At 37.5% G+C, this 24,669-nt stretch overlaps 1 protein-coding gene and 1 long non-coding RNA gene across 8 annotated transcripts in view; one reads left to right on the plus strand and one right to left on the minus strand.

Moving 5' to 3' along the window:
* Positions 1-24,669, plus strand: part of LOC128861299 (klarsicht protein) — a 190,494-nt gene that overhangs the window by 159,520 nt on the left and 6,305 nt on the right. For 3 of the 6 annotated variants that reach the window (XM_054099335.1, XM_054099336.1, XM_054099337.1), the window contains exons 8-16: positions 900-1,775; positions 3,012-3,920; positions 5,758-5,955; positions 16,988-17,167; positions 17,228-18,266; positions 18,729-18,876; positions 19,131-19,357; positions 19,416-19,810; positions 19,884-19,989. In XM_054099335.1, coding sequence (XP_053955310.1) covers positions 900-1,775; positions 3,012-3,920; positions 5,758-5,955; positions 16,988-17,167; positions 17,228-18,266; positions 18,729-18,876; positions 19,131-19,357; positions 19,416-19,810; positions 19,884-19,989 — 4,078 coding nt within the window. Of the gene's footprint in view, positions 1-899; positions 1,776-3,011; positions 3,921-5,757; positions 5,956-11,652; positions 11,763-16,987; positions 17,168-17,227; positions 18,267-18,728; positions 18,877-19,130; positions 19,358-19,415; positions 19,811-19,883; positions 19,990-22,096; positions 23,368-24,669 lie in introns of those variants that run through there. The other 3 variants (XM_054099338.1, XM_054099340.1, XM_054099341.1) reach the window with 3 other exon arrangements.
* Positions 7,207-11,172, minus strand: LOC128861300 (uncharacterized). 2 transcript variants are annotated; one of them, XR_008454361.1, is made up of 5 exons: positions 11,092-11,172; positions 10,863-11,011; positions 10,738-10,802; positions 7,533-7,619; positions 7,207-7,454 (listed from the first exon to the last, which is right to left on the minus strand). It is a non-coding gene; the product is annotated as an uncharacterized LOC128861300 (long non-coding RNA). The 2 variants fall into 2 exon arrangements; XR_008454360.1 differs by having other exon boundaries at positions 10,738-11,011.

Consider the following 24,669-nt stretch of genomic DNA (forward strand, 5'->3'; position numbering starts at 1 on the left):
AAATTTCTAAAATGCAAATTTGGTTTAGATGTTTTTATAATCGTTCAACTAACATCGGGTTTAAAATCTTATATATATAAAAGTGGTACGTACACTCAGGAGTAAAACTCTTCATACACTTATTCTTCAAAATTCTTTGTGTACCATATACATAAGTAATATTATATTTAGATTTTAAGTAAAACTACCAACCCTTTAAAATTGAACGAAATTAATACGAGAATTTCCATAGCCTTTGACCTAATGTTATCTATTCGTTAAGAGATCAAGGCGGAATAAATACGATTCGATATACATATGACCTTCTGAAAAAAACTAAAGTTTGTGGCAAAAACTTCATCTTCAATTTGCAAAATTGAATCAGAGAACTAATTTTAATTCAAGTCTGGATTTGTTATTATATATTCCGGCATTCATCGTCCTCATAACAGGTCAAAATCTCCTTGTGTTCTTTTCTCAAAATGTTGCACTTTTCTCTTATACAAAAAGTGAGGATGAGGAGCACTGCCCATTCATCAAAATAGTTGTACGAAAATGTTCAGTTTTTACAAAAACTGGAAGTAAATCGTTCATATACAGGGTGGTTTACATGTAGTTTTTTTTTATATTAACTTAAAAAAAAAAACAATACGAAAATAATTTTTTTTTTAACTTAAAAAAAAAAAACAATACGGAAATAATTTTTTTGGTAGTATTGGCTTATTGGGGATAGGTGTATAAGTATCAATATTTTCGCACGTGGTTATTGCATTATTTTGTTAATTTTTTACTTTTTTTCGCCGTTGTATGTTCTTTCCTGAACGCAACCGACACCAATTTAGTTAAATTTCATTTCATTTAAAAACTATACTTGCACCTTCAATTAAAATATACGAAAATCGAAATTACTACACATCCAGGGCGACTGCGAAGACGGTGACGACGAAGAGGAGGAGGAGGACGAGGACGAAGTGGACTTCGGTCGTTCCAGACTTGATTGGCCAGGACGAGGCTATAGCGCCGTACTGGTAACATTCGACAAAAGAGGCGGTGTTGGCGGATCTGCTCGCGCGACCACTCTCACGGACTTTGAGGCTGATTCGGAGAGCAGCGACTGGGAGACAACACAACAGCAGGTGTCTGCCCAACGTAAGCCGTACAACGCCATTTTATGCTCAAAACAGCAGCTAGAAAATAAAGCGATTTCAAACAATTCAAATTCATTCGGCATACCGGTGATTGGAGAGAACAGTGCCAGCAACGACATTACCCTTATACAGTCTGATATTTACACCTCTAACACTGATACCGCTGACAGTTTAGTTGTGTATAAACAGGGAGAAAATGCGTCTGCAAATGCATCACCTATGCCGATGAAATCGAAAATGAATTCGATGAATACAGATGGCGAACAAGAGATGCTAGCTCCGATGAGCGCTTCCACTGTCGCCATCACAGCCGTCACAGCCATTACCAACACCGCTAACAAAACCTCGACGGCAACGCAGACCCAGCAGAAGCTCCAAACCTTGCACAATAACAAACAGGTTGGTGCACCGACCAAACAAAAGAGCATCGCTGTCATTTCGCCGAACAGTCACAATAATAAATCGCCGACCGTGTTGCGCAAGCGGCAGCAGCAACACCACACTGACATCTCCAAGTTTAATCGATCTAATCGCAAATCGAAAAACTGTGCCGTTTTCTACTTTAAGCATTTAGACACCGACAACCAGACGAACTGCAGCAGCGTTGGCGACGATGGTTTGTCATCTTCCACTTCACAAACAAACGAAGTAAGTACCACCAACCGACCGGTATTGGTATTGGTAATGGTAATGGTAAGAGAAATAGAAATGGAATTAATTGATTTTGATTTTGGATTTGAAGTGAAGGGTTGGTGGTCGGTGCTGAGGGGTATACTAACCGCTTGTGTTCTTTACAACTGCACACATCAGTCAATAACTTGTATAACTTTCCAGCAATTGAATTGCTATCATAACTAAGTATTTTCTTTTAAAATTAACTTAATAGAAATGCAGGTATAATTGTTGCATGATTTGTTTAATGCCATTTTTCCATTACATATTGTTTTAATGCATTCCATTATATATGTACATACGAGTAATATATACGTACTATGTTTATATGTATATGTATATGCTTACGCCAAACGTACTACATATTTAGATTGTAAAACTCGTCATTTAAGAAGAGCTCTTTTGCGCCATTGGGTGGTAAATCTATTTTATAAGAATTCCCCATTTTGCGTTGGAGATTTAAAGTCCATAGATGTCAAACTCCACTCTACATCCCCACTCCAACCTCTGCGTTGCAGTCATGGATCAATAAAACATTTTCTCTGCAAAAATATAAAAGTGAAAGTCGATGTAATCTGGTCTATCCGATTGAATATTTTCACGTCTAAAAACGGAGTTGGCTTCGATGATTGCAGTCACTTCTTACGAATCGCTTCGATTTAGTTAAGGAATTAAAATTTTTCAATTTTTGAAAACAATGCCAGTAGCAAAGAATGTTTGCTTGTAATAACTCGCATGCGAAGTATTTGTCATGGCGATCATGTCGGCACGCATGCGAGACGTATCGCATTGTAAATTGCGATTGCTGACTTTTTGAGATGAAATGTGAGATTTCGCTGCAAACGAAACACGAACGGCTTTGCTCAGCCACAATTTGCTAAGAAGTGTTAATTATGTATGCACATGCATACCTACATCTGTATATTGCATTGCTCTTTCTCTTGTTACTAGTCCAACTGTTTGTATGCAATTTATTGTATTCACACACATACGCGCATACATATGTACATCTGTGAACACATTCGCATGCACTTCTTTGTATTTATGACTTTTGCATTTTCTGTGCATCGCTTTTTTCATCTCAGCGCACATGTTTGTTTCTTTATGTGTACGTATGTATGCATGTATGTAGATTTGTTTGTGTGTTCGTTTATAATGCATTATTTGTTTATATATTTTTCACTGCTCATCTCACTCTTCAAACACATTTAGCATCACTTGCTGAAATCCGCTGACGCATCATCGGATGACGATGGCGGTTGGTTGTACTCGTCGGTCTTGCCGCCACAAATGAACGAGTTGCCTAGTGAATGTGCTAACAAAGGCAGCAGTGACAAAAGCAACAACTGCATCACAACCATAGTCATCGACGGAGTTCAGTCGTCCGCGGTGTCATCCACCACAGCAGTAACAACAACAACAACGGCCATCGCCATTATTAGTGACGACTCAGATAAGGAGAACAAGGAAGCACGCGCCGCAACATTGGTAACTGCAGCACTAACAACAACACCGCCTCCAGCGCAAGCTCCAACAGTGGCCGCATCACAAGCATCAAGTATCAACACATCGTCATCTTCATTGTCGCAAAGTCACACACAAAATACACACGCCGAAATTCAATTGACTCCGGTGGCAGCAATAGAAACAGCAGTGCAACAGTCCGGTGCATTGGCATCGTCGGCAGCTCGATTGGTTGCCAAAAGCAGCGTGGTAAGCTGTGGAAGTGGCAGCAGCAGCAGCTATAGCACCAGAAGTAGTAGCTGCTCCTCAAACGATCTGCTCACCGAGACGACATCGGCGACCAATACAACACAAGTCACACAAATGCATTTCCAATGCATGCATCGCTCCGAAGTGGAATTGCAAATCGACAGCAACTGTAACAAATCCAAGCAAATGATGGACGACGGTGCGACCTGTGGTGTAACCACCGGCAATTCCCATAGCAATAATAATAATAATACTTATGTTAATAACTGCAACAACAATGAGGGCAGTGCCAACTCTAACACTAATAATAATCAGTATGCTGGAATGATCCACCAACAGCAACAAAAGCGGCTGCTACAACCGCAGTATTGTGAGCAGTTCGATATTTCAAATGGAAATCCACAAAAGGTGAATGACTTATAGAAAATAGTATAACTTACATACATATATTCATATAAAAATACGGGACATTTTTCTAACTTGAGGAAAAAATATTTCAAAACTTTGCGGGTTTTTACAGCAACCAAAGCAAAGCTTAGACGTGCTTTATTAGCGTCACAGTTATTTCGGTCGAGTTGAACAAACTGGGTCAGTCATTTTTAGGCACCTTTTTATGCTAGCTGACTCGAATGGGTGATAAAATTACAACAAAAAAAGAAAAATGATTTAGAAACTAATGCCTCATATTGATGAGAAGTATATATAGTATTGTTCGAAACCTCAGCAACATTTCCAGTAAAGTGGTCCCTCCGTACATAATAGGTGACCAATCCTGGGATCCCAGTATTGCAGTCTCTTTTAGTTTTTTAGTTTGGATAATAATCCCTGTATTTTTAATTTCTTACGAAGCATATTAAATGCAATAAAGCAACATTTCCAAAGCACTTTGCGATTAAAACCCTTTTGTGGTGGAAGTCAACTGAGTTTTTGGTGTTCAAGACACACAAAACCACTTCGTTTTTATTAAGATATTTCCGTCTACAGCTTTTGCACTTAGCCAACTTCTGATTACGTTTGGTTTTAGTAGCTTTGTATCAGTCGAGAATGTAAAATGAGGGGACAAAATTTAGACTCACTTTCAACTCTAATTGCACGTGCAACTAAAAAGCACCAACAAATTAATTGAAATAGTTAGGAAAATGAGGGTATTGTCCCAGTTATATTTCAGTAGAAAACATTTTAATAATATTTAAAATTAAATTATTGATTTTATTGGCACATTTTGTGTAAATGTGTCACTTCCAACGAAAATGAGAAATTTTCAATTTTTTTCTCAAATGGGTTTCAGAGAAAGATTTATGTATTTATAAAATAATTAACATATGGAATTTGGTGTGATCGAAACTCGAGTTTGGATGAGTCCTCTACAAAGCAGCAAAGTCCAAAAATTCAGGTAAATTAAAAAGTTACATTGCGGTTGATCAACAAAACCGTGCTATAAATTAGCCAAAACCTATGTATATTTTCAACGGCAAGACTATTAAAAAGTATACTGCACATATGTATATGAAATATTAGGTGTGCAAAGAAAATGACGCCATCAGTCTGTATTTGTTCAGATTCCCCTTCCTCTGAATTTGTATTCAAGTTCTTCTTTCATTTATATAATGGACAGTAAAAATTATCCTACGGCTGGAGGCGAAGAGAAGATGTGAATATATAGCATCAGGTTTCCAAACTCCTAATCATCTGCTAATAACCGGAATTGCCAAGACTAAGGCCCAAAAAGGTTTTAGATGGAATATTCTGATGCTTATGTCGAAAAATGCCTTCGTGTTCCTAAGAATCTTATTAATAACGGTCATAAGAATGAGAAAATTGTATTTTTTTACCACAACGAGTCAAAGCAGCCGGTCTATATTTCATTCAATAAATTTTAACTTAGTTAGTCTTACGAATAAATAATACTAAATGTGCTGAAACAAGTACACTGTGATGTTCAAAATAACTGTGTATTTTTGAAAGGTATATGTGTCAGCACGTCATGTTTGTATGAAGCAATAAGCGCACAGTTTTATATGCACTGATGAAATAGTTGAGGATAAAATCAGTTTTTTTATAGGCAATTGCCGATTAGCGTTCTTTTTTTCAGTTTGAGCGCAGATGCATTGCTTAAGTTTCGAACAATTCTGTATATTCTTACTATGGAAATATACTTTGAATAAACTTTGTTTAATTTAAGTGCGGCCCCAAATTGTACTTTTTCAAATTGAATTTTTCAATTTATTTGTTTGCTTCCTTTTAGAATGAACTGCCATATTCCGTCCGCTGCCGCACTAAACACAATATTGCTTCAATTAACAAAACTCCAATGAAACACCAACAATCGCAGCAAATGGAGACTAGAAAAGGTCTACTGCCTCCACGTTCGCCGAATAAGTCGGTAAAGACGCCACAGTCGACGGCGCGAGGTGAAAACATCGGTGCTGTTAACGTGACAAAGGTAAACAAAACATATTTATTTGTCAATGAATACATTTTATCTTTATCTAAAGTTTTAACTACACTTCTGTCATCTACTGAGGCACAGAAAAATGTTCAGTGTTCTGTATTGTGTGTACATACATACATAGGTGCACCTAGAGCGTATATGTATTACATTAATTCGGGAATTTCTTCAAAAAAGAAAACAATTTTTTTTATTTAATTTTTTTTTTTATCTCAAAATCCGTTTTTGATCTTACGATTGCATCCACGATTCAATTATAAAAGGTTTGCTCAGGAAGCAGCTTTCTTGCTCTCTCTTGAGAAATTGGCTCCCTTAGCAAGACACTGAGTTGCCAGCTCGGGAAATTTTGAGTAAAAGTGCAGGAAAAGTAAAATTTGTAGGAAGAACATTTCATTTTCAAAATGGTGTCCGTATGAGCAAAAACTTGCTCCGAACGTCCAGGACCAGTACGATAGGATAGCATAGAGTATTTTTTGGGGCAATGCGCGTGAAAGATGGACATTTTGACAATCCGAGCTCGATGGTAAGGTTGCTTTCAAAATACATAGGTTACTAACAAGAGTTCATTTAAGAATATCAGCCCGGAACACCGCAAGTTTTGCTACACTTGGTGACATGCAAACTGATGACACCGAGTGGATTTGCCATTACACATCAATAAAGAATTAAAAAAAAAACTTTACTTCTGATGATGAGGTGATTGAAGAAAAAACGAGTTGCATATTCTCCGCGAATACATTGCAGGCTTCATTATAAAAAAAACTGGGATTGACGGAACATGTTTCGATGAGCGTATCTTCAAATGGGTAGGCGTCAAGAAGCCTTTTCCAGAACTAGACTGTATCAACTAGTATCAAATAATTAACCTAATTAATTGAAATAAGTACAGGTGACTTGTCAAGTTGTTAGTATTGCAGAATTATCGTGACATTGGGTCAAAACTCCGAACTTACGTGGGTTAAGCGTAGTAAAGCCATTGGCAAGTATGATATGTAGTTGTAAGTGCATAGTTTTGTTTAGAGCAATAAATTTAGGAAGAATCCGCTTCTTCTTTGAAAGAATTGAATTTTTGCAACTTTGTGATAAGTTTTAAATTTAAAAATTAATTCACAAAATATATTTCTTGGATTAAGTTAAACCTTTTTTTGCTTTAATATCACACCTGGAAATTTACACCAATAACTTCTATTTGTATCATATATTTATTTATACACAAAAATATGTACATGTACGAAATATATTTACATTGTCCATGAAATATGACATTTACATTCAAATTTTAATTTAAACTTATTTTTTAAACCGTTCGCAGTGTGTTTCCATTTAAGTGTAAAAACACGTTTACTACCATTTTTAACAAGAGGGTTTAATTGCTCCACTTTCTTCACCCTTCTTGAATACAACCTTTTGTAAGGGAGTGTCGAAATTCGAATGTCACAAGTGAGCAAACCTTTAATAATTAAATCATGAGCTACATCTATTACTGCCATGAGCTATAATTAGGCACACAATTTAAGTTTGAGTATAATTTTTGCAGGGATGACAATCATTATAAGTTGAGCAATACTTACAAATCAATGTTTTAACGTTATTAATGTTGCGGCAATAAATGTTCTGTAGTTGCGGAGGATCCAGGGGCCAAATGTTGTGATAAAAACCTAAAATCATGTGGATATTGAAACGATGATGTTGTGGCAAAAATTCAAATATAAACTCGTTTCTTCATATTTCCCCTTATATACATATTTATATACTTAATTGGACTCAATAGTTTTTGACGCGCGAAACTAAAGGGTGATTTTTTAAGAGCTATAGGAAAGTTTTTCAAAACAACACACGTAAAATTCAGAAAAATCATGAAATTTTTATTTAAATCGATAGTACAGTCCATATAATTTAATGTTTGAAGATTATTTCATGCAAATGATGATCCGCTTCAAATGGTCCATCCGCTTAGTCCAATTTTGGCATACTCTTTCCAATGTTTCGGCCGGTATCTCACATATAAATGCTTTAATGTTGTCTTCCCATGCGTTAATTGAAGCAGGCTTGTCTGAATAGACATGAGCTTAACATAGCCCCACAAAAAATAATCTAAAGGCGTTATATCGCACGATCTGGGTGGCCAATTGACAGGTTCCGAATGTGAAATAAAATGTTCACCGAACTGAGAGGCGCTCAACAAGTCCATTGTTACGCGTACTGTGTGGCATGTGGCACCGTCTTGCTGAAACCACATGTCAGGCAAGTCAAGCTCTTGCATTTTGGGCAAAAAAAAGTTGGATATCATTTCACGGTAGCGCTCACCATTCACAGTTACGTTACGATTCGCAGCATCTTTGAAGAAGTACGGTCCAATGATATCTCCAGCCCATAAACCGCACTAAACTGTGACCTTTTCTGGCTGATCTTTACTCCAAAATCGACAATTCTGCTTATTTACGTACCCATTGATCCATAAATGAGCTTCGTCGCTGAACACAAAAGTGGATCTTCGGCCAACTTTCCAGAACCCATTCACCAAAAATTCTGCGTTGCGGTAGGTCGTTCGGCTTCAATTCTTGCACCAGCTGTATTTTGAAAGGCTTCACACCTAAATCCTTTCGCAAAATTTCCCACGTTGTTGAGTAACAGAGGCCCAATTGCTGCGAACGGCGACGAATCGATAATTGATGGTCATCATCAACACTGGCCGATACAGCAGCGATATTTTCTTCAGTTCGCACTCTACGTAAGCGTGTCCAATAATGTAAATTTGGTTCTAAATTTAGTCACAATAGCTCGAATAGCCGCTTCAGTGGGTCGATTAAACTGACCATAAAATGGAAGAAGCGCGCGATAAACTTTCTTAACAGAACACGCATTTTTTAATAAAATTCAATGATTTGCAAGCGTTGTTCGTTTGTAAGACGATTCATGGTTAAATTATAGACCAAATTGAAGATGTTTGACAGTGAAACAAAACACGAAACGTGCGTCAGCTGTTTAAACCAACTGTTTAAAAAGATAATAGCTAAAAAATCACCCGTTATTTGACTTGATTTCAGTGTTTCCTTAACATTTTCATTAGTTAGGCTGCCATTTTGAGTTCTATAATATGGAAAAAATATTAATTGGGAAATAAGCATCGTGCCTGAGCTAAAATATAGGAATAAAAAATTAATTCTTAAAGCAAAATATTGAAATCAGAAAGTAGTCATTTAAGTGCGGAAAAAAAAATAAAAATTAATAATTTTTATTGGTTTATATAACACTTGTGTCTATGGCTATTATAATTTTGTTCGATTAGCGGTTGATATAGACAAATTTATATATACCAAAATGCTCAGAATGAGCAGAGGAATATATTTAGCCATATCTGTCTGTCTGTCCGTCCGTGCGTACGATAACGCGATCAAAAGTTGATTTATTTGAATAACCGCGTCCACCTCCCATAGAACGGTAGTTTTCAAAAAAGCCAAAAACGTGATATCTACTCAATCGGCAGTGCCACGCCCCATCACTGGTAAAGGCGTTTGTGTATCTCGATAATGACTAAATACAACTCTCCCAAGGTTGGTACGCGCATTGCTCCCCACCTCATTTGAATTCGACAAACCATAAATATTATTAATCTCGAATCAAAACCACGCCGACTTTTCATATGTTAAAACTAAATTTCCGTCCGTCCATGTAACAATCTATAACTCTCAGTGTCTATGATATTGTCGCGGCTATATTAAGTTCGGTCCGCGTCGAAGTTCGTCTTCCTTTCTTGTTGTATTATAATAATAATCGGCGCATACCTGCTTGAAAGTGGCTTAGACAAAGTTTCCCTCTAACCCGTCCCACAATTGCAGGGGCCTCCCATCAATTATCCAATGCGACAGTCATTGCGTAAACAAATGTGCTATTTGTATACTGGAATATGTACACGTGAACCTATCTAAATGCACTGCCTCACAAACCCTGGACCCCATTAGACAAACAGCGCGTTAACTTTATTGATTTGCTAACGCAATAATATCTTGGAGTGTTGCAATCTTTCTCGCTGTCACCAAGCTGGTAGTATGTGGTCCACGGTTGGTGGTCTGTTGTTGTTGTTTTTGTTGCTTTGGCTTTTTTCGCGAAATAAATTAGCTTTCTTGCGTGCGGTTTCAGCGGCCAGATGAGCCGGAGGTGGGCTCGGCTTGTGGTCTTGACAACTGATCTAACACATTTATCGAGCCGACAGCAAAAAGCCTGTACAAAAAGTGCAACACAAATGGCCGGCTGTCGCTTTCACACATTTTCCATGGCGAGCAACAAATTGCACGTCGCGGATACTTTTATAAAATTAGAGTTTAATATTTAAAAAATTTCAAATCAAAACCAATCAAACTAACAAAATGCTGGCGCATTGCTGCTGCTACCTGCTGCAGAAAGCGCGTAATTGGCAATCCACTTGGCGTACATTTGTGTGCGCAAATGGTCATATTCGTGGCACGCACGCATGGCGTCTAGCAGATAGTCAGTGCTGTCGTGCAACATGCTTGTGTGGATATTGGAGTGTGAGTGTGCGCGCCGATGGGTTGTTGCTGCACTTGAGCGGCCTTGCATGCGTGCTCAGGTGCCAAGCCCACAACTTCGCACAATAGCCCACCAGCGAATTGGGTAGGTAAACTTGCTAATTTATGTACCTGTGCGTTTACGTACGTACATACAGAGTTGTATTTTCCATACATGTGCGTTAGATAGTCAAATATGCGTCGGCTGTCTTGCAGCTGATTTATTAGCATCAACTTTTCAACTACCTACCAATTTGTGCCATCCTTAGTGCGATGTGAATTTGTTGAACTTAATTTGCATTTGAATTGGGTCCACTGCGAAATAAACAAATGTGTATTTATGTATGTTGCCAAAGCAGTCGTCGCTAAATGTACCCTTTACGAATGGACTGCATGTGTAGGTGAGCATATACATACATAGGCATATCAATGTGGACGAAGTCCTCTTATCTTTGTTCAACCTTCAGTTGAACTTGCTCCACTACTTCTTTGCTCTATGGGGTTCCTCGTAAAACCATATGCCACTGAAATAAGGCAAAAGGAGAGAAGAAAAAGATCCCCGGATGCAAATACCATAAGTTAATAATAAGACAAACTCACTTACATATACTTCCATACAAATGTACACCCCGCAGTTGTAACCCATAAGTTTCACATTCGAAGTTCCTCTCACACTAGTTTGCTGCCTGAACTGAAAGCTTGTATTTAAACTCTTGTAATTGTAATCTTCGTTATATTCGTATAATGATCGTACAAGAACCGAAATCCATTTCTGGGCACAGCAACACAGCAACAAGTACAAAAATATGATTATAACAGATAAAAAATCACATTGTGATTGCAAAGCGAAATTTTCGCAATTAGAACCAGTGCCAAGTGGCTAAGTGTGAGTATGAATCGATTTTTGTTAGCTTATCTTATCAAGCGTACGCCCTGAATATTGCGGCTATAATAAAACTCATACTTATTAATTATTTGTTCGTATTTTCGCACCCCTTCACTGTTCTGCCAACAAAATTAAATTTGAATAAAAGTGGAAATCAACACATTTGCAAAACGATTGCCATTCGAATCGGCAACTCTTCGGGGTCTTGCTGTGAAGTCATACAGCTGTCGTTCAGTCTGCTCCATTTCATTGTGAAAGTTGTGCAAAAATTTTGCAGAAGGGAAAACGAACAGCGGCGGCAGTAATGAAAAAGCAAAACACACAAACAAATAAATAATAAAAACAATAATAATTCGCAAAAGACTAACTTGTCTAAAAATAAAATATTGGTAAGCCAATTATTTTAAAATGGTTCGTGTGATAAATCTCATATTCAATTTTCTTAGTTAGTCGTACCTCGAGATGTTTCGATTTCGATTTCGGTTTTAAGTTAATTTGCGTGTGCTTGAGCAATTAAGTTAGACAGCCAATCACAGGATCGGAGTTTCAACATTTTAGAAGACGTTCATTTGTATGCACTCCCATACGTGTGTACATTTTTTAATAAACATACAATGCCAGGGGCAAAATATCCGCCGATCCATTGATTCATTGCTCCATTGCTCAATTATTTAAAAACTGAACTGAGAAGTTTCAGTTGTTGCTAGCACTGGACGTTCGTGAAGGAAAAAATCCTAGCCTTTTACTTTTAGATTTCCCTGTGGTGGGACTATTTCACATACATACATAGTATATGCATACATACAAGAGTGGTGATTGCGAACGTGCAAGAATAAGGCAATTTTCGGTAGTATAGCAAATCGCAAAATTGCATCTGCCAAATCGCCTTGCGTGTAGAGGCAAGTTGGGGCCCACGGGCGCATGTACTGTTGCTGTTGTTGCAAATGTCGGTGTTCAGTGGCTTAATTGGCGATTGTGTTGACTAAGTCCAAGTATGTCCAATGGTTTAACTAATAATTGTAATTAATTATCGCAGCCGCCCAATCGCCACATTTGCTGATGTATGGAGTATATGGCAGTGTGGTTGTTGCTCCGAGTTATATCGATGACTTGTTTCCTCTCCTTTGTTTCCGTCTTGTACGCTGGTCCTCCCGTCCGTCCTTCCGTCCTCTTATAAACCATTTTCTCTTTGAGCACTGATTTATCAATTGCACGTTTAGACGTTCGCTATTGCCAGCGTTAGCAATTATTGTGGTGGTCATTTTCGAATTTTCGTTTGCTTTTGAAAAATTATTTCCGTTTATTGTTGTCGCCTGCAAAACATTCAAGTAACGCAGGTTGAGCCACTTTTATACGATTGTTGTTGTTGCATTGTAACAAATGGTTTTACGAGTATTCGCCAGTATGAATTATCGTATACACAACAACAAACGAATATTACGGGATATGTACGTATGCACATGTGTAAGTATGCATGCGAGCAGCGTCCGTATACAATTTCAAATGCAATTAAATAACGTAATTGCTCTGCAATAAACTTAAGGACAGCTCACTGCTTGTTATTTGATTCGAAGTGCGAACAACTAACGAAAATTAGTTGCATGCGGATATATGTATAATGTATTATGTGCGTCTACATATGTATGTATAGATTTTTAAACAGCACCAGTAAACCAAAAATGAAAACATTTCAACTATTTTTACAGCCTATCACTCTTTAGATAAAACACAGGTGCCAAGGCTTTTACTAGTTTTAAATAGCATTATGAGCGCTTTTCTGTTTGCATAATTAAAATATTTCTTTTTTATAATTAAAAACTCCAGAAATGCTTAAACCAATGTTGCATGGCTATGGCTTAAGTCGTAGAAACCCAGCTTTGCCTGAATACTTAGTGAACTCGCCGTTATTTTAGATACAATCAAGCAAGACCTAGGCGTCGCAGTTTTTTCATGCCGTGGTTGCAATATTCTCACATGTGACCTCTAAAAACGCACATTGCTCATACTTATTGGAAGGATTTGGACCTTTAAGAGACACTTAAAGAACCGCTTGAAAACTCGAAACTGCTACTTTGGAGACTTTCTTTTCATCGATCGATGCTTATTTCTGGGCGTTGTCTGTTGAAACACTTATCGAAGATGGGTAAAAAGCTCTCCTCCTCCAATCCGATATAAATGCCCTATGTCCCAGTATGAGAGAAATTCCCATATAATTATGATCTCGCCCATATCTTTCACATACTTAATGGTTTATTGAGAGACGAAATCAGTTTTAAGGGGTACCAGTACAGAACGATTGAAATAATCAACTTTTCTTTCGCGCTCCTGTGAAAATTGAAATTTTTTTATAAAAGCAAGAGGTGACGAGCGAGAGTGCGAGAGTTTAAATCTTAATAAAAACTTTCAAATAATGAAAGTAAGAATAAAAAAGAATGATGCTGGAGAACGAACATTGAGGTCTATTTTTGTGAAGATGAAACTTCCAACTAATGTACAGCTTAAGTAATTGTGTATGTACCATAGATATAATTATAATTGTGAAAAGTCTAGGGTTTGTTTATGTGCATATGTATAGTTTGAAGTCCAGAAAGTACTTTTTTGAAGACAGTTTTTATGAAAGCTCTTCTACCAGATCCCGAAAAAAGTGTTTTCTTTAGCAATAATTTAATCGGAATTATGGCTATTTGAGAAGTAATTTACAGAAGAGCTCCCGAAAAGCTGGCACTAAATACGTTTTTTTTTTCAAGTGAGTTTTCATCGTTTGGTTTTGTGGGCAGTACAAATATTTGTTTTTATATTTGTACGTACATATGTGCATATATCAGTAGTACATAGTAGGTACATGTTAGTAAACTTGAATGTGAAAACGAAGTCAGTGAGGTGTGTCAGATTTACAACTAGTACTGATATGCCATAGCGCATGGACTTATTGTCATTTTAATTTTTATTACAACTGACCTTTTATGCTGCTAAAAATGCCTAACTTTGTGCTCTAATTATTTTGAATGACATGCCCTACTTAAATTGTAAATTGAAATATTATAATTTATATTTGTACATTCGTACATATACATACATACACATATAATTTCCACAATTTAAAAAACTAAGCCGAAAAAGTTAAAAAAAAAAATCAGATTAAGTAACCAACTAATACTATAATTATCAGCAGTAGGCTGCTGAAAAGTTTTTACACAACAATTGATACGCATAAATTAGGTAATTAGATATTCAATCTGAACCCTTGTACCTAGAATTCCAAATGGAAAACTGTATAGTTATGTTCATATGTATGTAATATACCTTCTGCTCAAATATGAACGAGACGTTATCAATAAAACGGTCTGCGGATGACATATGGCAAAAATAAATTTTTTTGTTTTTTGGTAGGACTGTTATAAGCTTACATGGCAAATTTCAGCGTGATATGTCACATAGTTTGTTTTCTGTGCTACTGTAAACAAGTCAAGCTCGAGTGTGTTCTTCGAATTCTATTTTATGACTTCAATTGTCTCAAAATGTTTTCCACGGAGCGGCAACTTGAGCTTGGGAAACAGGAAAAAGTCACATGGAGCCATATCAGGCGAATACGGTGCTTGCGGAATGATATTAACATTATTTTTGTTCATATAATCGCGAACAAGACGTGTTGTGTGAGCTGATGCATTATCGTGATGCAAGAACCATGACTTGTTGTCCCACAATTCCTTCCTTTTAAGACGAATGTTCTCAGGCAAACCCTTTAAAACGTCTAAATAATATTCAGCGTTAACCGATCGGCCTTGCGGAAGGAACTCCGAGTGCACCATAACTTCGTAATCGAAAAAAACAGTCAGCATAACCTTAATTTTTGAGCGACTTTGGCGTGGTTTTTTGGGTTGATGTACGGCCCTCTTTGAACGATTTGTACCACTGGAAAACACATGCACGCGATAGAGCAGAGTCCCCATAGGTTGTCTGCAAAATTTTTAAGGCGTCTGAAGCCGAAATTTTGTTGGAATAACAAAATTTCAAACAAATTATTTGTTCAACTTGAATTTCCATCGTTAAATTCGAAGAACACACTCGAGTTTGACTTGTTTATAGTAGCACAGAAAACAAACTATGTGACATATCACGCTGAAATTTGCCATGTAAGCTTATAACAGTCCTACCAAAAAACAAAAAATTGATTTTTGCCATATGTCATCCGCGGACCGTTTTATTGATAACGTCTCGTTCATATTTGAGCAGAAGGTATATCTACGTTTAGTACTTAGAAGTTCCAGCAAAATAGATCTCCTTGTATGATAAGAACAGAAATTGTAGAATGTGTAGCTAGCAGATTAAAGTAGAGGGTATACTCGTATAAGTATGCAATCCTCTACCTGCAGGGTTCATATGAAGTTTTCAGTTAGATCGTTGTGTACTGCGCGCAACCAGCTTAGGAGTATTTCGGGATAAACTTCGATTGGCCATAGATTATTAACCGATGCTACCCATAAAAGCCTGTCATGTAGAATACAGTATTAACATACAGGAATAGCCATTTGGAGCATTCAGCGCAAATACTATGTAGTTAAATAGGGATCAATTCTATAGTGCGGTGCCTTAGAAAGCATCAATTGCTCGCCAATATGTACCATTGAAATACTCGGATTCAGGCAAATTTCCGGTTAAGACGAGCTATTTCAAAAAGTACCGAGAAAATACGCATACTTTACGGGGACTTACTTACGCAACATTTTAGTCAGCTTCTTCGAATCTTAGTTATCTTTGAACTGGTATGTAGTATTTTTATTTAGTTACGTTTCTGTTACACTTATAAAACTCAAACTGGCAGACAAAAGGCATTTTCGTTAAAACCAAAGTATGAAATTATTAAACGGCTACAGCAAGATATGACACATGCCAAGCAAACCAACCGTCTCTACGATTTGGAAAAATATATGTAAATCTTGTGATGAACGGTTTTGGAAGAAAAAAATTCAAATATAAAAAAAGTAAAAATATCGGTTTTTGAAGACTTTGAGGAGTGCTTATTAAAACCGATTGTGCGCCGATTTTATCGGTCTCTTGAAGTACGGTTAAGCGGAAGGTACTGTAGTTCGGAATCAGTTCGAAATTATGTAAAATAAATTGAATTCTCTATGCACTAGAAATGGATCTGACTTATTTTGCGGATTCGATTTTCTCTCCAAGGCTGTCAAAATATTTGTCACTTGCGAGTTCATTTCAATGTGTGAATAAATACATGTATGTGTGTGACTTTGTATGCACATGAGTCAAAAAACGTCAACTGATGTAGGTATGTATTTATTTTTCATAAACTCTTGGGGCTATGGCTCACTTTTTTAGTAGAAAAAACAGGCGATAAGATACTCCGCATAGCCGGTACTCTACTCCACTTCCAAGTGAATGAGTTAATCATTTGCTTTTTGCACACACGTCCAATTAATACTTTTCTTTGCGAAGTTCCCTATCAGGCTATTCATATTCACATACTCTTTCGCTGATAGCATGACTCGCTCACAAGCTCGCACGCTGACAAGTAGTTTGTTTTATCGCAACTCTCTTTTTGTTTTGATGTTGTTCGATTATCGGCTCATTTGGTTGTGTATTATTGTGCTTTCAGGGTACACTCTCACATGAATCTATCAAACAGCTGGTACTTGAAGCAGAGCATTTAGTACGGGACGCCGAGGCATTAAAGACGCCAAATAAGCAGAAACAGAAGCATTCCGTCATCAAATTGTCGTCAACAGTGAAAAAACGAGAGGTGATCATGCCAGGCCCGATCAAACAACGTGTCCAAGTAAGTGGTCCTAAGAAGTTTCCATTTTCATTCTTATTTACTCTATTTTATCTTCATAAGGAGTGGCTGGAGCACCAACCATCAACGCCAACTCAATTGCACAGGAATCCTACGGGTGAATTACATGGTAATGCGAATGTAAAGGCAGGCGATGACTGTGAAGCATCGGGCGAAGCATCGGAAACAGATTCCGTTCCACAGCCTGGTTCAGATACTTCTGAGGGTCACACAGACTCCATAGCTACCTGTATGCAAACTAGCACAAACTCGTACGGTGGCAACTCCACCGAATGCTTTGGAGGCTCCGCAGAACCAATTCTCAGCCCAACGACGGTACTAGGCTATGGAAGCAGCAACCAGAGTTTAAATGTCAAGATTGTGAAACGGTCACAGGCACGCCGTAAGTCGGAACGACCATGGTCGGTGTCGTGTTTGTCGCAATTGACCACCGATACAGTGCAAACGGCGACGGCTGTGGCAACGGTAAGCAACGTGCAAACTGGGCTCGCCACGCACTCTATCAGTGAGTCGGCACTGGACTCTCTATCGCCTGGTCGCCAACGTGCCTCCTCCTCGTCCACCACTAATGTAACCCAAGTGAAAGTGTGCAATAGTAAGGGTTCGTTGAAGCGGCGCAAAACACGCAAGAAGAAAATGTCATCTGGTACAATTATTGGCATGGTTGCCTCTAACGCACATTCGGCTGGCAAGAAAACGCCAGATTCTTTGTCAGAGGACACAGCCGAGGTGCCGCGACTCACGCAGACGCTGCTCATGAAGTCGTGTGAATCGATGTCTGCCCACCAAATACGCGAGATAACGAGCGCGCTCTTGAGCTTGCAACGCAGTAACGTCACAGTGGCAAACGAGGGCGCTATAGGCGGCAATATCGGTGTAGCACAAAACGCGTTGGTACAATCGCCGTCGCAACAGCACGCAGTGCCAGAAAAGCAGAACGAAAGCGGCGAGGAGGCGCAGTTGATGAAACCCAACTTTCGCGTGGGCTCCTATACTTCGGCATACATGCGCAATGAGAAGCGGCTAGGGTCGTTGGCAGCATTGGCCACCTATATGAACGATGAAGAAGAACAGCAAGGAGGTTAGTGTGGTTTGAATCGCTTTGCTTTTACATTAGGCATTGTCAGTGTTGTCATTTTATTAAATTTTTTTATTTTTGCACAATTTCGTATGAGTAGCTTTTAGTGTAATTTCTCTCACTTCTCAATACAATTTTTTCTAACACTGCAATGTTTTTCGTGTTCTAAGCTGCCACACCAGTGCCCCAGAAGCAGCGAGGTATCCACACACTTTGTAGAAATTAAAAAATATGCCTTTGTGCAAATAATCAACCACAAATGCATATCTATAGCCATAAACATGTGACTGTATATGTACACTAGTACGTATTTTTGTGTGTAAGATTGCACATGGCTGTGGCTGTAGGTATGTATCTGCATACCTTTATGTTATTTTATGTTGAAATGCAATATTTTTATTTCGGTTTCCATTTTGTTGCAATTAAAAGCAAATCTGCTAATTTGAAAATTTTTGTTCAACACAGAATACACCACTGGTACTGAGGATCATCACAGCAGTTTCTCGGAAACAGCCTGGGACAACTATCAAGAAAAATATAATTCAGAGAACTACTCTGAAGGATTCGATTCGGACGCAGCCAGAAAGCTAATGGAATTCGGCGACGATTACCGGTGAGTTGAACATACATCTTTACATAAACGGGTCGACTCGCGTGCGCTCTACTATCGTTGCAAGTGAATTTTGCAGAAGGGAATAACTAATACCACAAAATGTCCTCTACGAGGAAATTGTAGCATTATTAAACACTTAAATTTTGACAGATTACAGCTGGTATGCTAAAGTAAAATGTTATGCAGCCACTAGGCGCACAGGGGCCGGTATTGCACTTGAAAAATGACTAAAAATAAATTGTTTGCTCTTCTAGGAATTTCATCGATTCGCAGTCGGATTGCTGTTCTTCGCTATCTGCTGCCAACAATTTAGATTCGTTGTCTCCGCCACGTATGGACTCATTGCAACAAACGGACACAAAAACCATTACGCAAGACACAATTGCCAACAGTGTGGACCATGCTAGACGTCGTCGTGCGCTTGACTTGGAGTATGAAAGAAGACGTAAAACATTAGAGGTTCGTCGCAAATCATGTCAAGGTAAGGACAAAGTCCATGCAAAAAAAGTTCACCCAACTTATTATCTTTTCCGTTAAAGATTCATCTGACACGCAGAATACACACAGTTCGGTGTCACTGTCAGCTTCAGCAAATGCTATTGCTCCGAAAATTGGTATGGAAAAATTGAATCAGCAACAAAAACTGGATTCAACTAGCCGCAAATTGGAATTCGGAATGAGTCATTCGGCACAGTCCTTGCGTCGCACATCAGAAAGTGATACATCAACACGTCGTCGTAAAGTTGACGACCGTCGTCGCTCTTCACGCAACCTGGATAAGTGCATCAAGGTCATACCGGCCACCTCTTCGTCCAGCGGCGATGACACCGACGACGAAAAGGAGATGCGTAATTTATTACAGCAAAGCCGCAACCGCCTAGAAGACACCGAAGCCCTAAAGATACGCTGCCACCTATTGCGCCCTGAGGATTACGTAAGTTGAAACATATACGGCAGCAGCATTTTTAAATACCAAAACCAATTATGTAAATTTGTTTGAATTTCAGACGGAGATTATCAACACTTGCCGTGATAATATTCGGTGTCTGGAGGCTGTTCTGCGTGGCCCTCCTGGCACAGTACTCTCCGCACAGTGTGCCGGCCAAACAAAAGGTGAGTTGGCTCTTCATGTTCACGTCGATTGCAAGTGTGCGCCCATTACACGGTTCATAGCGCGGACAATAGACTTTTTATTAGACATTAGTAATATGCTTATGTACTTCACACTTTACCGTTTTTTTATAAACACACTAAAGAGCCTATACTCCCTGGCCAACTGTAGCATTCCGTTCTTCAAAAAATTTTTCTAAATAATGCACAGCGCCTGAAGCTTTAAAAATTGTGAATAATTCGTGATCTGTTTTTTAAATCTAAAAATGTATTCCCATTTACATTCCCACATTTGTATGTATAAGTACAATATAAGTTGCAATAAACGGTAAATGATCAGTATTGAATAAGAATAAAATACGTCGAGTTTTTGAGAAGAGAGCTAACATAATTTACGAACAACAGTGTATTGTTATGCATTTGACAAGCATAAAACGAATTTGTTAAACTTTTATAAAATATTTTTTATTTTTTTTACCAATAAAGATTTTGCATATTTTTGAAAAAATATTACGCGTTTGATTTTTTATTTTGTAGTTCAAGTTATAATTTATACGTTTAATTTAACCGTAGTGATTGTATCATTATTCATGTGATTGTCAAATGTACAACTTGTAAATTAGCTCATCACTTTCATTTGTATTGCTATAACGTAACTAGAAATAGTAAATATACTAAACTAACGAAAGGAGTCACGCTGAGGTAAAGGGCTCGCACTTGTAATGTACTGTAGCTTACTTTAAAAATTGATGCTATGGACTTTTTGTATTGAATGTTGAATACTTAACCACTAATTAATAAGGTGCTAACACTCTTATTTACATTAATGTAACATCGTTTTGATATCTAGCATTCCAGCGTATTTACTTCACTCAAGTGAGTAACCCACATTTTTATCTGTTGAAAGAATACAATAACCTGAATATGAATTGTAAAAATAATTGTTTACGCTGCGCCATCGGTGTGGCCACAAAAGTACTTGGTTGCCAGCGTGTAGTGTTGGTGGGTTCGTGGTGTGTAAAGTGAAGGCTCAAAATAAGGTTTCGCGATATATCTGTATATACTGTATATATACATTCATACATACATACGTACTAGCATATTTTACCTTAACGTGTAAAATGTCAAAAGCTAGTTTGTAATCATTTTACTTCATTAAAAGTTTCGAAATTTGCTGGAATACTAAATAATTGCGTATGTATGCTTACACGTACATACATATAATATTTGGCAGTATGTTTCATTTGTATTTTTAAAAAGTGACGTAACTCCATAGACGCAGAAACGAATTTAATTTTCTTGGTGACTGCTGTTTCTCTGTTGAATCAACAAACAAACAAAGCACAAGGGCGAAGGTTGTTTTTATGTTAAATAATTGCATAAACGCCAAAGTTTTGAAATGTAAACAAACGTCGAAAGCGGGAAGAAAATAAAATTTATTATTGAGAAGTGGTGGCCCTTCATAGCAGTTCTGTCTGATGCTACGTTTTGTTGTTTCAACAGAATGTCAGATTTTTTCCGTTCCTCGCCAATTTTCAGCCTTTGCACAAACATATATACCACATACATACACATACGTACATATGTAAGTATAATCAGCGACTAATAAATAAAAAAGCTTGGCAGCGGCAATAAGTGAAGCTTCGAAAGCAATTTTCATTAAACTGGCCGATAAAATAAATTTATGTATGTATGTATGCAGCTTGGGCATGTAATATAATTTTTTTTTACGAACGTACTACGTCATTTTGAAACAAGTAATACAAAAGAGAAAATCCGTGCCAAAAGTTTGCCTAAGAGAACTCACTCTCTCACACAGAGAACACACTTCTCTTTGTTCAGGTATCAAATACAAAAGCTCCCTTGAAATTTTCACTAACACTAGCAGTATACCTACAGCCCATACACTTTGTTATTGTTTATTATGCTTTGGATTGCAAGTTATGTTGTGAGCGTTTGCTTCAGGGACAGTCGCGTATGTATGTATGCACATATTTTTATTTGTTTAGTGTGTGTGCTGCACTTTTTGAGGTCTTTGATGGAAATGACTTTCAACTGGTTTTTCAACTTTAGTTTTTCTTTCAAAGAGCTAAGTAGGTTTTTCTCTGTTCTGAAAGTATGCCAAGTATAAATGTTTATTCGTTGCTCAACGACTGTTTAGTTTTCCCATCAAGTTTGGGAACAACTGCCACGCTACAGCTGTGTCGTGTGAGTAACGGAAATCGTGTGCTCTGTAGCAGCACTTTGTTGTGCGCCCCAAATCCATCAGTGTGTGCTCCTCCCGTTAGCAAAGTGGTCGTGGTCGCTACATTTATATAAAAAACGGTTTATTTAGACAATCATTCAAGTCATTTGGCGCTTAAATAACGTTCCTCCACAAAATTAAAGAATCTCAACTCTTTTCAACTCAATAAAAAATCTGTGATATTTTTACGTACCTGTAACAAAAAATAAATAGCATACGGTTTAATGTTAAGAAGAAAAACGTAGTGACATCAGAGACGTACATACATACATACGTACATATGTATATGCATAATTAAGCGTTACTAAATAATTCTAAGTGCGCCGAATCGATGAGAAACCATCCCTTGCGAATGAGGTGTCAAGTGAGACGACGTCATCCCCCACGAAAATAGAGTTTGATCTGAATGACATTCGTTTGCGGCCTTAGCGTAGTCAAGCTCGTGTGAATATACATGAATGCGTACATACATACGTTACGATAGAGATTTCAAAGCTCCCGTTTGAATTTGGCATTGCTATGCTGAATTTGTTTACCTATGTTTTGGAAATAATATAAAGGCAACAACAGCAAAGATCACATTTTGGTGCGTAATAGGCAGCGCGAATGGAAAATATGTCAACAACGTAACAACGTAAACAAAAATGGACCGTATTCTGAAGATGAAAGCATTAAGGTAGTCTAATCACACGCACATGCACGCGTACATATGCTCGTATATACAACGATTACCATCTACCAGCACAAATATTTGTATAATAAAATTTGATAAGAAAGTAAAATAGCTTTGTGAAGCAAACTTAAGCCGTGCTCTCAAATGATTGAATGAAATGAATTTTAAGAAAATGGAATAAATCCGCATGTTTTGCCCAACATAGTGAAAATATACGCATGCGTGTGTATGTATGTATGCACTTAAGCGGAGGTACTCGTACTGGTTAAAGTGTTCTGTTTAAATATATTGAGTGTTCCAGTTAGTGGCAACAGTATTTTACATATATATGCATGTAGTTAACTGAATACCTGCCACAGAAGATAAGTGAAAATGAAAGTCGACGTCGCGGTACAAACGGACGTCTCAGAAATGCTCTCACCGAGTTCATCGTCATCGACATCACGATCCTCTTCCGAACAAGGTATTATTTGTGTTATTATTTACGAAAAAATCACACGATTCGGATTAATTGATTAAAGCGAGTAAATATGCCCCCTTTCATTTACAAATAAATAGTCACAAAAAATATATATCAAAATAGAAACGCGTTTTCCCATGTGAAGTTGCGTGAGCTCAATTCAAAGTGTTTGGTATAAAAAAAATGGAAACAGTTAAAATCACGTATGTAATGAACACTATTGCCACCATTTAATGTTAAAATGCATGCAAACCCAACAAAAACGCACTGCGAAAGTTTGAAATGAGTTTGGGTTATGATATTTAAATGAAAAAGTAAACGTTGGTGCAAATGTTATATGGCTTAGAGTCTCTTGGGGAAATGCACCACGATTTGCAATATGCGCAGCGCTGGCAACTCTACAGATTTGATCTATGATGCAAAATATATTTTGATTACACTTTAGACCACGTTCTTTGCTGCATTCACTAAAAGGGACGCTCGTTTTCTTCCGTCCAGCTGCGAACTCTTACTCAGTAATGAGTCTAATTTTGACGAGAATCTTCGCCTTCAAATTGTTTAAAATTTAGATACGGAAGAAATTAACACTACAAAAATCGGAACACTAAAATTTTCTACTCACTTTTCTTCCGACATTTTTCAAGCGCCAAAAGCGCAGCTAAATTTTTTCGATACAAATGATGATTGGCGTTTGATAGAAAAATAATATGATATTTTAGAATGTTTGACGTTTGCAGTCCTGCAAGATTTAAATTCCTGAACAAATCAAATGACCTTAAAGTATTCCCAATATTAGTTTCATCGTTATAATGCACATACGAAAACAGGCGGTGCATTATACTCACTTTTCTTTACATTTGTGATTGCCCATTGTTTAGGCATTATTTGCTTGAGTTGTTGTGTTTCACATCAATCACAAAAGCTTAGCTTCAATATATTTGTAAAAAGTGCATTGACTTCTGATGGGCATAACGTACATTCATACATACTTATGTATATATATATAGATACATATGTATGAATATGGTGCTCGATTGTTTATGTTGTTATGTACAAGAGTGCGTTGTAGAAAAATTTTGCGATTTTCATATCCGATTCAAGCGGAACAGCTTCCGCAATTGTTGACCAGTCAACGTTCACAACAGATTGAGAAATTTCACAATTAAAAATGTATTGTTTTGTATGCTTGTATGTATGTATTAGATTGAGCGCGAAGATATTATGGCCAGATTAAATTATAAAGCTTGACTGATGGCCGAGTATTGGGTCAGGTTCTATTTTAAGCATTTATTTGATCATTCCTGC

The sequence above is a fragment of the Anastrepha ludens genome, chromosome 4 (genome assembly GCF_028408465.1).
Source record: "Anastrepha ludens isolate Willacy chromosome 4, idAnaLude1.1, whole genome shotgun sequence".
Classification (NCBI taxonomy): Eukaryota; Metazoa; Arthropoda; class Insecta; order Diptera; family Tephritidae; genus Anastrepha; species Anastrepha ludens.